The sequence below is a fragment of the Sapajus apella genome, unplaced genomic scaffold (assembly GCF_009761245.1).
Source record: "Sapajus apella isolate SASKATOON/1434 unplaced genomic scaffold, GSC_monkey_1.0 scaffold61, whole genome shotgun sequence".
Lineage (NCBI taxonomy): Eukaryota > Metazoa > Chordata > Mammalia > Primates > Cebidae > Sapajus > Sapajus apella.
This window is the reverse complement of record NW_022437001.1, coordinates 5,292,999-5,309,677: the sequence shown is the minus strand read 5'-3', so window position 1 is coordinate 5,309,677 and position 16,679 is coordinate 5,292,999. Positions and strand designations below refer to the sequence as shown.

Here is a 16,679-nt window from a genome sequence, read left to right as displayed (position 1 = left end):
AACCGGGATACGGAAAGAGCCCCCTGTGCGACTTCGTTCCCAGCTCGGGGGTTGCGGGGCGTCCCAGGATAAATGAGATAAATGAGTCAATCATCTCCTGCAAGGCAGCCACCTCTGACTTAGATCGCTCGCCTGTGGGGACTTAACTGCAATTAAGACGCTCCTTCTCCGTCCGGGTCGGATTCCCTGCAGCCGGGAGCCGACTGTGAGTCACCCCGGCCCCGGGAGCCCAAGCGAAGGGGAGGGCCCGCGCGAGCCGCGGGGCGAGATTCTAGCCCGAGGACGCCTCGCAAGGAAGAGGAGGGGCAGCTGCGCGTGGGGAAGAGCAGTCCGGGGAAGGGAAGGGAAGGGAGGAAGAAGGAAGGCGGAGGAAAGAGAAGGGGGCGAACGAGAACGCGGGCCGGGCCGGGCGGCGCCTCGGGGAGTGTCTGGCGCGCGGGGGCCGGGCGGGGCGGGGCCGCGGGCTCTCAGGGCTTGGCGGGGGCTGCCGGGATTGGGGCGCCGCGGCTCGCGCTGGTCTCGGCTTCGGCGGCCGCTCCTCCGCTCTGCAGGACTCGGCTCTGTGGGACATGTCCGCTCCTCGCTCGCCGCGCGCCCGGCCCTGCTAGCTCCTGCGGGCTCCCCGAACGCGCGGCGCCGCACCTGGCAGCGGCCTCGGAGCCCGGCTCGGGCAGTAGCGCGCGGCGAGCGCACCGCGCCGGGACCGCTGCCGTCATGGGGCTGCAGCCCCTGGAGTTCAGCGACTGCTACCTCGACAGCCCGTGGTTCCGGGAGAGGATCCGCGCTCACGAAGCGGAACTCGAGAGGACCAACAAGTTCATCAAAGAGCTCATCAAGGACGGGAAGAACCTCATCGCTGCGACCAAAAGTAAGCGGGGACGCGGGCGCGGACTGGCCGCGGCGAGGCGGGGAGGAGCCTCTCTCGGCGGAGCCTGGGGATCTCCTGTCCGGGGAATTCGTTCCGGACCTGCCCGGCTCTCTCTGAACCCGGGGAGGCGGGTCCCTGGGGTTATTCCTCCCCCAGGCAGCGAGGCGAGTCCCCATTCCCGGCGGCTCTGCGGCGGCAGAACGAGCTGCCAGCGGGCCCCGCTTGGCCGCCGCCGAGCACCCCTCGCTGCCTGCGCGCTCCGGTGGACCGACCCTAGGCTCTCCTGGCCCGGAGTCAGGTTTCATTGCTGCCTCAAGCTGCTCACAATCTCTTTTAAAACGGAGGCATCTGTTTGCCTAGTTTTGTCTTGTGATCTCTCAAAAGAACTTTCCTGGGGATTGTTTGAAACCCTGCGGGGGTGTTGAATTTTTCCGGAGTCCCCTTAAGCTTCACCTTTTCCCTCTCATTGTCTGATTTTCCCCTACAGTCTTGTTCTAGGCCCTTCACGTGCTAAACCTGAAAGTCCACCTGGCTTTATGCTGCTTCCGCACATTCCTCCCCTCCGGTGCTGAGGAGGGTTCAAAGATTGGGTTTGGAAGAGTGAGCGGACAGCCTGCCCTCTAGCCCGGGCGGGCACCGCTTGCAAACAGGGAATTCCACCCCGGTTAGGCTTGATGCCTTCCTCCCCTGAACTCTGTCTTTTGAAAAACTCGGAAGAAAACCGGAGATATAGAAGAGTTAAGTGTATTTTAGTAGACTCTTTCTAGGAGAGAGAGGGCCAAAATTCCTGCAGAAATACTGAGTTAGTGATGCTGCTGGAAAATGGGGCGGAATTAGCTACAGTGAGGAGCTGGGCAGCCTGACCGTCCCTTGGACCCACAACCCCTTCGGAGGATGGCTGTGAATGCCCCCCTTTCCCTCTTTAAAAGACCTGCCCGTAGAGCAGACAGGGACTTGGGCAGTGTCCAGCCTTTGGGAGCTGGGTTCTTAGGGCCTTTATCACTCACCTAGATTCTCAGTTCAGTAATATTCAGCCTTGGGTATTCGTTCCTTGTGTATTTGTTTGTAGATAACCGCCTCTGTGGAAAATCCCCCATCTCACTGTTCTCCAGACCGCGCCCCCACCCCGCATCGTCCCCGCTCCATTTTTCATTAAGGACGAATAAAACATATTGAACATACTGTCTCGGGCACCCAGCATGGTGCCTGGCACAGTAAATATGCATTTAATGAATGAGTTGAAGTACATTTCTGTGGGAAGTATTTAGTGAGCCATCCCTGTAATTTTGAAAGCAAGTCACTCAACTTCTCTGGATGCTCTCCAAGGTTCCGTTTGGTTTTCTGAACTCTTTGGTGTTGCAGAATCAGGGTTGGGACTCACTTAGGGGTTTTTGGTTTGTTTGTTTTGAAGTCTCTGTTGCTTGAATCAGAAATGGGACTCTGGGACATGTTACAAATGGGCTTATTTGGTTGAGGGTTCTCCAGGCCCTTGGCATCTGGTATGTGTGTTGAGTGGGAAGTAGGAGGGCGCTATACACATGGAGGAGTGAGCATAAAAAGGAGGAGTTGCGGGCGGGGGTGCAGAGTGAACATGAGAATGAGCACTTGGTGTTAGCTAGAGTCACTGAGCCGGGAGTGGACCTTCTCTTTCATTGGCTGTAGTAGCTCCGTTTTGAGCTAGAGATAGGTGGAGAGAGGCCGAGGGCAAAGGCAGTTTGGCCACTGGTAGAAAGCTATTTCTGTGAGAGCATATTAGCTTTCCTGCTATTAGAACGCATGCCTTAGGTTCCAACAGGAGCCAGTGCATCTAGGGGACCAGATGTCAGCCTTCCTCCAGACTGTAGACTTTTTTTTTTTTTGAGACGGAGTCTCGCTCTGATGCCCAGGCTGGAGTGCAATGGCGGGATCTCGGCTCACTGCAACCTCCGCCTCCCGGGTTCAAGCAGTTCTCTGCCTCAAGCCTCCTGAGTAGCTGGGATTACACTTGCCCGCCACCACGCCCAGCTATTTTTTCTGTAGTTTTAGTAGAGACAAGGTTTCACCATCGTGGCCAGCCTGGTCTTGAACTCCTGACCTCGTGATCCACCCGACTTGGCCTCAAAAGTGCTGGGATTACAGGTGTGAGCCACCACCCTCGGTCCAGACTGTAGACTTTCTTGAATTTGTGAGTTGGTATCTTACTCCTTTTGATTCTTGTCCTTTAGCATAGGAAACATAATTTGTAATCACGCTTTTACAGTAATAAGGAAGTGTCTTTTTTTTTTTTTTCCATTATGTTCGTTAAGAATTTATGTTTAAATTATTTCCCAGAAGGTCACAGGAACACAGCTGTAGCTCACATGCCTTTTCCCGCTTGGTCCATAAAGTTAACTTGTAGTTCTTGTCAAAGACTAAGAGCCTGTAATCCCAGCACTTTGGGGGGCCTACGTGGGCAGATCACGAGGTCAAGAGCTGGAGACCATCCTGGCCAACACGGTGAAACCCAGTCTACTAAAAATACAAAAAGTAGCTGGGTGTGGTGGTGTGCGCCTGTAGTCCCAGCTACTCCGGAGGCTGCGACAGGAGAATCGCTTGAGTCCAGGAGGCGAAGGTTGCACTGAGCTGAGATCGTGCCACTGTATTCCAGCCTGGGCAAGAGTGGGACTCCGTCTCCAAATAGGTAAATAAATAAATAATAAAACCCAAAAGTTGGCTAGGCGTACTCAGTACGTGTACTAAGATAGTAAGAGTCGGCCGGGAGCAGTGGGTGATTCACGCCTGTAATGGTGAACCCCATCTCTACTAAAAAAAAGTCCAAAAATTAGCTGGGCATGGTGGCGCGTGCCAGTAGTCCCAGCTACTTGGGAGGCTGAGGCAGGAAAATCGCTTGAACCCGGGAGGTGGAGGTTGCAGTGAACCGAGATCGCATCACTGCACTCCAGCTTGGGCAACACACTGGGACTCCAATAAATAAATAATAAAAATAAAAAGTTGGACAGGCATACTTAGTACATGTACTAAGATGGTAAGGGTAGGCCGGGTGCGGTGACTTATGCCTATAATGAGAAACCCTGTCTCTCAAAAAAAAAAAAAAAAAAAAAAATTCCAAAAATTAGCTGGGTGTGGTGACCAGCACCAGGAGTCCCAGCTACTTGGGAGGCTGAGGCGGGAGAATCGCTTGAACCGGGGAGGCGGAGGTTGCAGTGAACCGAGATCGCACCACTGCACTCCAGCCTGTCGACAGAGACTGCATCTAAAAAAAAAGACTAAGCCCTGGACTAAGACAGGGGATCTGAGTTGTTTAATTCTTCTTCACTGGATAGGGCCTGGCTCTAGGAAAATTGAGCAGGTCTTGTAACTCTTTTGCATCCAGTTTCCCCTCCCTACTTCTTAGGGGAACTAATAAGGTTCTGCAGCATTTGAAAATGGCCTCATGAGGCTGTTTGAAATTGCGCTCTAGGTAAATGGTTCACCTACCAGTTGAGCTTTTGTATAACATCAGAGAGTCAAGGAATGACATTAGGTGGAGGATCTACAGAAAGAAGAAAACCCACTAGGTCAGATTGTTTATGTTTCCAGATATTTTACATTTTGTTTTACAAAAATGGCTTTAGAGCATTTCGAGAATTGCGTGTTTAAGTGATTTCCATTATTTTTTATTTTTTGTATAAAGACGGGGTTTCCTCACGTTGGTCAGGCTGGTCTTGAACTCCCGACCTCAGGTGATGCGCCCTCCTTGGCCTCCAAGGTGCTTGGATTACTGGCGTATGCCACTACCCCCCGCCGTGATTTCCATTTTTAATTGCCCTGCCTGGTGTCTCCTGCATGCATTTCATTCTTGGAAGATTTTAATATGTAATTTTGATGTCTTGACGCTTTGAAATCTTCCATAAATATTTACAGAGTTTTGAGGCCTGTGGGACCGGAAGGCTTACTGATGAGTTCAGTTAGATAACAATCAACAAATATTTAGCACCTACAATTTTTTTTTTTTTTTTTGAGACCGGGTTTTGCTCTTGTCCCCCAGGCTGGAGTGCAGTGGTGCGATCTCAGCTCACTGCAACCTCCACCTCCCGGGTTCAAGTGATTTTCTTGCCTCAGCCTCCCAAGTAGCTGGGATTACAGGCACCTGCCACAATGCCCGGCTAATTTTTTTTGTTTTTTGTTTTTTTCTGAGACAGAGCCTCACTCTGTCACCAGGTGCCAGGCTGGAGTGCAGTGGCGCGACTTCGGCTCACTGCAACCTCTGCCTCCCGGGTTCAAGCAATTCTCCTGCTTCAGCCTCCCAAGTAATTGGGGCTACAGGCGCGCGCCAACACGCCCAGCCAATTTTTTTGTATTTTTAGTAGAGACCGGTTTCGCCATGTTGGGCAGGCTGGTCCGGAACTCCTGACTTCAGGTGATCCACCCACCTTGGGCTCCGAAGGTTTTGGGATTACAGGTGTGAGCCACTGTGCCCAGCCTAGCACCTATAATTTGTTTAATATTGGAATTAAATACAAAGACTTACAATACGGTAGAGGCCCTTGGCTTTGAGTTTATTGTCCTGTAGTTGAATTTACTTCAATCTAAGGAACATTTTTGAACTCTTTACTGCACTGTGCTAAATTCTTGAAGAAACAGAGGATATACACACATACATGTTACAAGGTTAAAAATTTGGTGAAAAGTAAGTATTCTAACTTTTCCAGGAAAGAGGGTTTGCATGTTAGAGAGGAGGAGGTTTGTTGGAAGTTTGGAACTCACTGGTGTTTTAAGTAAGGAGTAGAACCTTATCATATTGGAAACAAGAGACTAGAACATTTGGAGTATTTGGGGAAGAGTGAAGAGACTAGTTTGGCTGGAATGGTCGTTTTTCAGGGAGTAGTAGTCTGGGGTGAATGGAAAGGTCAGTTTTAGATTCTGCAGGGCCATAAAAGCAAGGTTGGGAATGTGGACTTTATATTGTGGAGAGTTACTGAAGGCTTTTCAGCAGAAGGCTGACTTAGTAGAAAAGAAATGGTTTAGAGACAGTATTGCACATTTTGTGTAGGGTGAATTTGGAGATAGCACTGGGGGTGGGGAGGAACTCCAGAGAGAAGAGCCACTGATTTAAGTGGTAGATTTGGAGATAATTCACTCAGTTTAAGGAATTCTTTGTTCAAATGGCTTTTTTAGTTTTCTTTTTAAACTACTTTCCTTTCCTAGAATAACCAGTGTCCTCTTTCAATGCAATTTAAACTTTTGTAAGACTTTGTGATGTCTATGTAGTTTCAGTTGCTTATGATTCATACGGGTAGATAGCACAGTTGCCAGAAACAGCAATAAGCCATATATGCTTTTCTCATATATTTTACACGAGGCAGTCTTGAGAAAACATATCTTGTTCTGTGGGGAAATATTTTTTAAAACAAATAGTGTTTGCAGTTACTAAGCACTAATACAGTTATATAAGATGCTCTGTAGTAAACTGAAATTGTCTAGCTCTGTGTTTCTGAAGCTGAAGGGGCCCTCATTAGTGAGTCTGCTCTTACTGAACAGGCATGGAAAAGGATGTAAAGAACCTTGTTAGTGGCAGATCCAGGACAAGAATTTATGTCTTCCAAACTTGGTTTTGGTACTTTTTTTTTTTTTCCTTTGGAGACGGATTTTCGCTCTTGTTGCCCAGGCTGGAGTGCAATGGCACGATCTTGGCTCACTGCAACCTCCGCCTCCCGGGTTCAAGTGATTCTCCTGCCTCAGCCTCCTAAGTAGCTGGGATTACAGGTATGCACCACCACGCCTGGCTAATTTTTTTGTATTTTTAGTAGAGATGGGGTTTCTCTATGTTGATCAGGCTAGTCTCAAACTCCTGACCTCAGGTGATCCACCTGCCTCGGCCTCCCAAATTGCTGGGAATACAGGTGTGAGCCACTGCCCGGCGGTTTTGGTAATTCTTTTAAGCCTCGGCATTTTGATGGTTTTTGCTTTGTTTCTCTTAGGAAAAACATAAAAGTTCCCTTTTGTTGTCTTTATGTTTACTGTTTCAGAGAAATATTCTTTTGGGGAAATTTTTTAAGTTGCCATTACATTAAACCTACTGAGACTTGGAAAACTAAAAATAATTTTCCTATTTTGTAGACGAGCCTTGGTTTCCTTTTTTGTAAGATGCTACTGATACAGAAAGCATTGAGGAATGAATAAAATGGTGCGAAAGTGTTTTGAAACACAAATGTAAAATGGTTGTGTAGACATGATTGCCGGTTCAGCCAACATTCCTTTTCCCCTCTGACAATCCAGATTTTGTTCGAGTATCTGCATCCTTTTCAAATGACTCAGGGGAAAGCAATTCAGGGTAATTTTGGTTAATCTAACTCAGTGGTTCTCAATCCTAGCTGCTCAATAAAATCACCTGGGGAAACGGTTGAAAAGAAGCAGTCAGGGTTGAGAAGCTAAACTCTTAACTCAGTTATGATACGCCCATTCGCTGGGTTGGTAATTATTAAAAGAATGAAGTTGTATCCCAGTTCTGGCCAGTGAAACATGACAGAAAGTCTTCTAGGTACTTCAGGGAGAGGTTTCCTTTTGTCATAGGATACTCAAAAAAATGTGGTTTTCTACTTTTCTGTATTGTCTTGTGATTCCTGGAACTCCTACCCACTATCTTCGGCCTGAGAGTAAGTGGCATAGTGTGCTAACTGAATTTGGGTTCTTGATGCTGTTAGGGGACCCAGGGGTTTTTCTATGCTTTGAATGTCTTGTTAAATGACATAAGACAGTTTTGAGTTGGGTTTTCTGCTACTTAATGCCCTAGGGTTTTGTTTTTGTGTGTGGTTGTTTTTTGTTTTTGAGATGGAGTCTCCCTCTGTTGCCCAGACTGGAATGCAGTGACGCAATCTTAGCTCACTGCAACCTCCATCTCCCGGGTTCAGGTGATTCTTGTGCCTCAGCCTCCCGAGTAGCTGGGATTACAGGCTCGCGCCACCATACCCAGCTAATTTTTGTGTGTGTGTATATATATATATATATATATATATATATTTTTTTTTTTTTTGTAGAGACAGGGTTTCACCATGGTTGTTCTTGAACTCATGGCCTCATGTGATCCGTCCCCCTCGGCCTCCCAAAGTGCTGGGATTACAGGTGTGAGCCACCGTACCCGGCCCTGTAGTTGTAAATTTTGTGATTATGCACCCATTACATGGGATTTAGAGAGCTATAGATAATAAAATGCTATTTTAAAAAGTTTTAAAATTGCAATATAATTTTTTCCCTAGTGGAAAGGAATATTCATGTGCATTCTTTGCCCCAAAGAAGTTATCATAGACCCCGTACAATTTGGGGCATCACCTGGGTTAAGTCAAACTGTCACTTGGGGTTTTATTCCGGTGGGCTGGTCCCCAGTGTGAATTCGGACTGGCTGTGTAAATAATTACAGTCAGATGTGAGCCATGGTGGGGACCCAGACAGCCTTGAAAAGCTTTACTCACTGCAGGTGGTCTTTGACTCCACTTAGAGTTGTTCCTATTTAGAGCCTGCCACCAGGCCAGCAGCAGAGCCACATTTAGAAGAACAGATTTTTATTAGCCAGTTAGTAATCTCATGTCCTCATTGTCTTTTTTTGATGTGTCACCTGTCTCTGTCCTCCATTTGCTGGGGTTCCTTTGACTAGCTCATTTTTGCTGTGCTTTTTTTTAAGGGATTAGGGTACATTGTAGACTTTTAATAAGGAAGACAGAGGAGAGCATTTTTGTGTTTAATCTTTAAAACAGCTGATGGAATATAATATAGAAGATTAAGAGCATAAGCTGAGGTGTACTAGCCTGCCTGGGTTCATACCCAAGCTCAGCCACCTACTAACAGGGAATCCTTTCTCAAGCTGCTTAGCTTTTCCGTATCTCTGTTCTGGTCAATAAAATAGAGATTATGATATTATCTACTATATTGGGTTGCTAAAAGATTTGTTAGTATTTGTTAAGCATTTAGTATAAGTTGCTCAAAGGCTAACAATTATGATGACATATCTAAATTACAGGTATATGCTTTAATATTAAGGCCCTGTTCTTGCCTCACAATAGCTGCTCTGCACCCTAGACTAGTTATCTAACCTTTTAGCGTTTATTACCCCTAACAGTATATTTCTCCAAAGCACCATTACCAGTGACCAAGAAGAGAGACAAAATTGTCAAACCCTGGAAAGGCTTCCAAATTTTGGTTGTAGTTTAGGATGCTGGAAAATCTTGAAAATACATTGGCAAATCAGAGCTCAGTGGTATCTTGGAAAAATATTTTCTGGAATTTATTTTTGATTCATAAAGATTTGAGGATGAAGTAGAATGTGTTGCTAAGGTCATTGTCTAGTAAGCAATCTACAGTCGAGGTTCAAGTAGTCAGCAGCAGGCCTCTCCTCCAAGGGACTGATAAGAGAGACAGAGAGCAGCTTAGGGTATTGACATGACAACTTGAGACATGACTAACCTTCAGATGCTTCAAATTACAGAGATACTTTTTGAGGACGTGAACTCAAAATTAACAGCTTGTCTTTGCTATGGTAAATTCACAGTGAAAAAAAGACAGCCAGAGACATTCCTAAGAGGGATTTTCCTAAGAGCTGTTAGATAATCCTATTCTCTACAGCAGAATCCTCAAAGTCCCCTGGACAAATTCCCAAAGAAGCTGTTTTGAATTCTGTGACTTCAGTAGCTGTTTATCACCTTGTATTTTTTTTTTTTGAGATGGAGTTTCACTCTTATTGCCCAGGCTGGAGTGCAGTGGTGGAATCTCAGCTCACTGCAGTCTCCACCTCCCAGGTTCAAGTGATTCTCCTGCCTCAGCCTTCTGAGTAGCTGGGATTACAGGTGCCCACCACCACGCCTGGCTAATTTTTTGTAATTTTTAGTAGAGCTGGGTTTCACCATGTTGGTCAGGCTGGTCTTGAATGTCTGACCTCAGGTGATCCACCTGCTTCGGCTTCCCAAAGTCCTGGGATTACAGGTTGAGCCACCACACCTGACCTTACTAGGCTACTTTTAATGAAATTATGTTTTAGGCAATTATAAATTACTCGATAAATATGTTTTATGTTATTAAAAATGCATATACTTTAAATAATTTTAATAGCTTTATTAAGCATTTACTGTTTTTACTTTGTGCTAAATTCAGCATAAGCATCATGTTAAATGAAGAATTAGTGAGTTGCATTATTTACTGTATTTCATAGATTAGGAAACTGAATTCAGAGAGATTAATAGTTTGTCTAAATCACAATTTGTCATTGGTGGAGCTGGAATGTAAATCTAGGTTTCTCTAACTCCAAAATCCTCAACCACGATAATGAGCTGTCTGTGTGTAACCATGGTCCTCTGCTGGGGGAGTGATGATCAATCTTGGTTATCTAGAGTGTGTGTACATTTGATGATCTACCTAGAATACTATTCTTAGCTCATTGTAATGATTACGATTTAAAATTTGTCAAATTTTAAGGCCCCTCTGGTGTCATTATTATACTTTAAACTGATTGCTAATTTGTATTGTGAGTACAGTGTAGACCTTCCAAGGTTGGGTTGATTTAGAATCCATTACCAGACACAGATCCTCTGTGTCTGTCTCTCAATCTCCACCTTCCTCTTTTCCTCCCCATTCCTTTTCCTACCCTTTAGTAGAGTAACTTTTAACTTATTCTTTTAATATTAGCCTTGTTCCTCCTTAAAAAGTTTGAGATACTTTAGAAATATAAAAAGATACAGTCTCACAATAAACATTCATTGCCTCCCAGCTTAATGAAAGCGTCTTTTATACCCATTCTTCTCCCCAAGGGGTAGGAACTATCTCAGATCTGGTGTTTATTATTCTTAGGCATTTTGATACAGTTGGGCACATCCATAAACAATATATAATGTGTTTGCATGTGTTTAGACTTTATATAATGGTTTCATCCTACATTTTTTCTCCCTGAATATTTTGTGAGATTCATCCAATTGGATATATGTAGCTTTATTTCATTTAATTCAACCTCTTTTTCCTACAAGTGACATGTAAAAAGATTTTGTTGATTGATGTTCTATGATGTACCTTCTACCTATGTATTTTTTGGATAATAATATATTTAGAGAATGTTATGAAAGCCTTATTGAAATTAGTATAAATTTAGGATACTAGCTTTCAAAACAGTCAGTAATTAATGAATCCATGAATCTTAAAGACATTTAACCCATTTTCTTTTTGATATTTTGTTACCAGCCTAGCATGGATAATCAGAGTAAGCAAGTTCATGTATCAGGACTCTAAGATAACTGGCTTGAGTCAGAAACAAAAAATCTTTAAAAGCCTTTTTGCTTCATTGAAATTAGACTTCTGACTAGAAAGAAAAATGATATTAGTATAAACACAACGCACGTGAAGAATGCTGGTAGCTGTCAAGCTAGTTGGGGCAGATGAACATGATTTTCAGGCAGGGACTGGATGGTATCTTGTGGTAAGCCCCACAGCAAACACTGGCAGGCCTGCTTCCCTTAGTTATCCCAACACAGGAACGTAATTGCCAGGGGGATGCTTTTGTATTGAGAAGACCTTGATATTGTTCTCTTTACACACACACACACACACACACACACACACACACACACGCACACACACAAAAATAAATAAATAAAACACACCAGATGCTTTACATTCTAACACTGGCAGGCCTGCTTCCTTTACTTATCCTAACAGAGGAATGTAATTGCCAGGGGGATGCTTTTGTATTGAGAAGGTGTTGATAATAGTTCTACACACTCACACACACAAACTCCAGATGCTTTACATTGTAAAGGCAGACATCTCTGTCATCTCTGAGTTGGACTGGAATCAAACCCCAGGTTGCTGCCATTGCTAGGCCTGACTCCCTGGTCCAACTAGAATTTCCTCCCTGTGTTTCCTCAGGAAGATGTTAATCTAGTGCCACTGAATATTTCAATGGTGAGTGTGACTTCTCTGGACTTGTTGACTTGTTCACCCACAGGCACCTTCTACCATCAGGTGGCAAGTCATGGTGAGGCGTGTGGCTGGAGGGGAATTCACTTTGACCACAGCAATGTCATCTCAGGTCTGAATACGGGATGTTGAATGGTCTCTAAAAATGAGTGCTTTCTTCTCTGACTGTAAAGTTGGCTTCACTGTTTATTAGCTGTGTGACTTTGGGCAAGTAACTTAAGCTTTCAGTGCCTCCATTTTTCTTTATTAGTAAATGGCCCTAGTAAGAACTCTGCCTCACTGGGCGGTGGTATTTAGTCCTCACATTACATATTGAAAGATCTTAGGACTCTGCCTGGCTATGGTAGGTGCCTATTATTTTTATTACTATTAAAATAACTCTATCTTGACTTCCTTTGGTTGAACTTGAGCACAGTTGTGGCGTTACCCATAGTATGGTAGAAATAGTCTGTGAACATTTCTTCTTCTTTTTTTTTTTTTTTTTTTTTTTTAGATGGAACCTCGCTCCTGTAGCCCAGGCTGGAGTGCAGTGGCACAATCTTGGCTCACTGCAACCTCTGCCCCCTGGGTTCAAGTGATTCTCTTGGCTCAGCCTCCTGAGCAGCTGGGATTACAGGTGTGTGTCACCACACCTGGCTTATTTTTTTGTATTTTTAGTAGAGATGGGGTTTCACCTTGTTGGCCAGGCTGGTCTCAAACTCCTGACCTCAGGTGATCACCTGCCTCGGCCACCCAAAGTGCTTGGATTACAGGTGTGAGCCACCGTGCCTGGCACATGTTCTTTTTTCTTCCAGTTTGCCATATTTTGAAGGACAGAGCTGAATACAGCATCCTCTCATTTATAAATAGGAGAAACCATTCATAATAGTGTGTTGAAATCTAATGTATTACTGAAAACCTTTGCTTTACAGTTTTGGGGACAAAGCCAGAAGTACAAGGGAATAGCATGTCCTTGACATGCCATTACATTTATTTGAGAATCTGCCATGCTGACAGATAGTTTTGTTTTTATTTTGTGAAATGCAAGTCAAAGGCAGCATGGGCAAAGATAATAAAATAGGTCTTAGAAATCACATTTACTTACTGTGTGACCTTGGGCAAGTTGTTTAACTTCTCTGTGCCTCGATTTCCTCCTCTGTAAAATGAGGATAATAGTAAAATGTTTAAAATGGGCCAGGCGCCGTGGCTCGTGGCTGTAATCCCAGCACTTTGGGAGGCTGAGGCAGGCGGATCACGAGGTCAGGAGATTGAGACCATCCTGGCCAACATGGTGAAACCCCATCTCTACTAAAAATACAGAAATTAGCTGGGTGTGGTGGCATGTGTTTTGTAATTCCTGCTACTTGGGAGGTTGAGGCAGGAGAGTCACTTGAACCAGGGATTTGGAGGTTGCAGTGAACCAAGATCATGCCATTGCATACCAGCCTGGCAACAGAGCAAAACTCCGTCTCAAAAAAAAAAAAAAAAAGTTAAATGTTTAAAATGTTGCTAGGCTTAAATTATTTTTAAAGTGCTTAGAAAATTGTCTGAACCATAGTGAACTTTCTCTGTGTTTTCTAGGTGTAGAGAAAAGAATTAAAAATCTATTCACAGTCATCACTAGAGTAACCTTATTTATAACAGTGGTGAAGTGATGTCATCTTGTCATTGAACTCCAGCTATGGTGGGCTAGTAGCTGGAGGTTTAACAGTGAGAAGAAACTTGTACATTTGTGTAGAAGTTCGAGTTCTAGTGCAGTAAACAGCAAATCATTTAAAAAGCAATTACATTCATGTTGTTGAATGAGTATGGGATGCAATAACTGTAGTTAACAGGACTACCTAGTTGAGGGGGGTTTCAAGAAGGCTTCAAGAAAATAGAACTTCTAGGCTGAGACCAAAAGGAGGGATTGGAGTTTTCCCTGCTGAGAGTGGGGAAGTAGTATTCTCCAGGTGCAGGGAAAATGCATCGGAGAGGCCAGAGAGAGCACGTCCTGTGGGTGGGAAAATGGAGCTCAGGTGGGCCCCGGGAATCGGTGTTGAGGGGAAGATTGGTGCTGCCGAGGGGGTGAGGGGAGGGTGGGGAAGGGCCTTGGAAAGCTGGTTGAGGGCTGCACTCTAATGACAGTGGGAAGTAATTGAAAAGTTTTGAATAGCAGAGTGGCATGATTTGACTTGCATTGTAGAAAGATTTCCCAGGCTGCGGTTGTGCAAATGAATCCAGGACCGCAGGACTGAGGTTGGTGGGTCAGTCAGCTAGGCCAGAGACTTTGGTGGCAGAAGAGGAGTCAGGACTTAGCAGCTGCAGGCTGTAGGGGGTGTTTGGGTGTGGGGCTGCCCTGATGCCTCGAGTTTAGTTGTGGGCCGGTGAGTGCACTTCACTGAGGTCCAGCCATAGCAGCAGCTTTTGTAGGAGAGAGGATCAGTTTTTCATTTTGGATGTGGAGGCTGAGGTATTTCCTGATAGGAGACATGTTCAGTAGTGTGTTTCTTTAATGAGTATTTCAGGAATGGGGAATACAGCTGGAGATAAAGATTCTGGAGACGCAGCTGAATCTCTCTAGGCTGCCTAGAGAGAGAATGTAGAGGGAGAAGGCAGGGCAGGTCAGGGCAAATCCGGAGGAACTCCATCTTTGAAGGGGTGGGTGAAATAACTTGAGATCCAAGAAGCAGTAGCTGTTGAGAGAGCGCGATGTAAAACCAGGAGAGGGTTTCAGAAGCCAAGGAGAAAGAGTGTTCAGAAAGCAGGAGAGAGTGGACAAGGCCATGTCCCAGAGAGGTAAGTAGCCTGAGTCCAGGTGACATTGCATAGGCCACACACTGTCCTTGGTAATACTGTGAGAGTAGTTTAGGTGGCCAACCAGAACTGGGAGCCTGCTTGCAAAGGGCTGAGAAGGGAGTGCATGGAAAGTCAGTGAACCTGGATACGGATAGCTCTCCTAAATTATTTGGTCTGCCATCCAAATACTTCAACACATTCAACCCTGTCTGATCTCAGAAGCTAAGCAGGGTCCAGCTAACCAGACCTGATCCGGGTTGACCCTGCTTAGCTTTTGAGATCAGACGGGGTTGAATGTGTTCAGGGTGGTATGGCTGCAGACCCAAATCATGTGGCCAGTGGGAGAGAGGAGGAGATTGAAGATTCAGGGTCCATCTCAGAGCACAAAGTGCTGCTGCGGCTGCTTTTTTTTTTTGAACAACAACATCAGCAACAGAGTTTTGCTCTTTGTGCAGGCTGGAGTGCAGTGGTGTGATCTTGGCTCACTGCAGCCTACCTCCTGGGTTCAAGTGATTGTCTTGCCTCAGCCTCCTGAGTAGCTGAGATTACAGACTCAAATTTGTATATTTGTGGCAGGATGTCGAAGAAACTGTCAGCCAATGGAATTAGTTTCTCTGAGTTGGAGGACAAGATTCAGTAATTCTATTTTAATCTCTCCCCTGCCACTTTTCTTTTTCTGATTGATAGATACTAATATATGACTTGTAAGAGCAGTTTTCTTCATTGTTTGAACTGAGTGGGATGGTGTTAAGCTGAGAAGAGGTAATGGGCTGAAGGGGAGAAAAAGGAGTTAAATGTTTGGGTAAACAACCCTCAAGACGCCAAGACATGCCCCTATTTTAGGCTTCATTTCACGCTTTGTTCTGTTGCACTTAAAAGACCCAAATTGTCCTTAATCCTTTTTTTTTTTTTTCCCCCCCCAAAGCATTGCATGAAAACCAATTTCTCTTTTATCTCACCGGAATCATTCTGATTCTCTTTGGATCTCTGTAGAGAAGAAAATGCCTGTGGCAGCATCTGGGAAGATCGTAGGATTTTCAAGTGTCTGCCTCTTTGTCCAGGAGAAGAGGAGTAATAGAACTTGTAAGAGTTAAAAGTGGAATAGTGAAACCCCATCTCTACTAAAAATACAAAAAATTAGCTGGGCATGGTGGTGCGTGCCTGTAATCCCAGCTACTTAGGAGGCTGAGGCAGGAGAATTACCTGAACCCAGGAGGCGGAGGTTGCGGTGAGCTGAGATCGCGCCATTGCACTCCAACCTGGGTAACAAGAGTGAAGCTCCGTCTCAAAAAAAGAAGTGGAATAATAATCTGTGGTTTAAAAACAGATTGCTCTTTTCTCTTGCTCTTTTCTAGCTAACTACTTAGGTTCAACCTAGTTTAAGAAACAATGCCTAGAAGAAATAAAAGCCTACAAAAATACCCATCAGTGGGTGGTATGCAGTTAGCCCTTGTCTTCCCTTCAGGGATGTGGAGTGTGAAGACCTTCAGATGCTTCAGAGGGAGGACTTTGGTGGAGAAGTTCTTTGCGTGTGTTTCTAGAGCTAGAGTTGGAGTCCTGTTTTTGTGGAAAGGATAGGGTTTAGAAATTAATCTGAACCTTTTTTCCCCCTTCTTCAGATTATTGTTATAAAAATACTATGGATCCTCCTTCCTTTCTTTCAGCTGCCAGTGAGGGAAATCCGACTAAAACCTTGCTGAAGCAAAAAAGGGAATTTTGGCTTACGGGCAAAGACTAAAGACTGGGCCTTGATTTAGATACCCCTGAATCCAGAGGTTCAGACAGTGTTGTCAGCTCTGTCTGCATCTGTAGCGTTTCCCTTAGTTGGCCTCTGTCTCGGATTGGCACTTTCCCATGGTGACTGTAGTTTAAAGCTGACACCTTTCTTACTGTACTGAGAATTCCAGAGAATACTGACTCTTTTCTTCTAGACAAGTGGTTCTCAAATGGTGATTTTGACTGCCCAGAGAAATTTGTGGTTGTTACTTTAGGGAGATGCTTGGTTTCTGGTGGGCAGAGGCCAGTGATGCTGCCAGACATCCTACTATGCATAGGACAGATTCCCTACAACAATGATCCAGCCCAAAATGTTCATGGTGCTGAGGTTGAGAAACTCTGCCTTAGAGATAGGGAGACCATGTCA

General features: G+C 45.0%; 1 protein-coding gene across 2 annotated transcripts in view; it reads left to right on the top strand.

Annotated features, from left to right (window-relative positions):
• The first annotated feature begins 477 nt into the window (after positions 1 to 477).
• Positions 478 to 16,679, top strand: part of ARHGAP10 (Rho GTPase activating protein 10) — a 329,689-nt gene continuing 313,487 nt past the window's right edge. Inside the window, exon 1 of one of the 2 annotated variants that reach the window (XM_032246542.1) lies at positions 478 to 868. In XM_032246542.1, coding sequence (XP_032102433.1) covers positions 715 to 868 — 154 coding nt within the window. In that variant the 5' untranslated portion in view covers positions 478 to 714. The remainder of the gene's footprint in view (positions 869 to 16,679) is intronic. The other variant, XM_032246543.1, reaches the window with a different exon arrangement.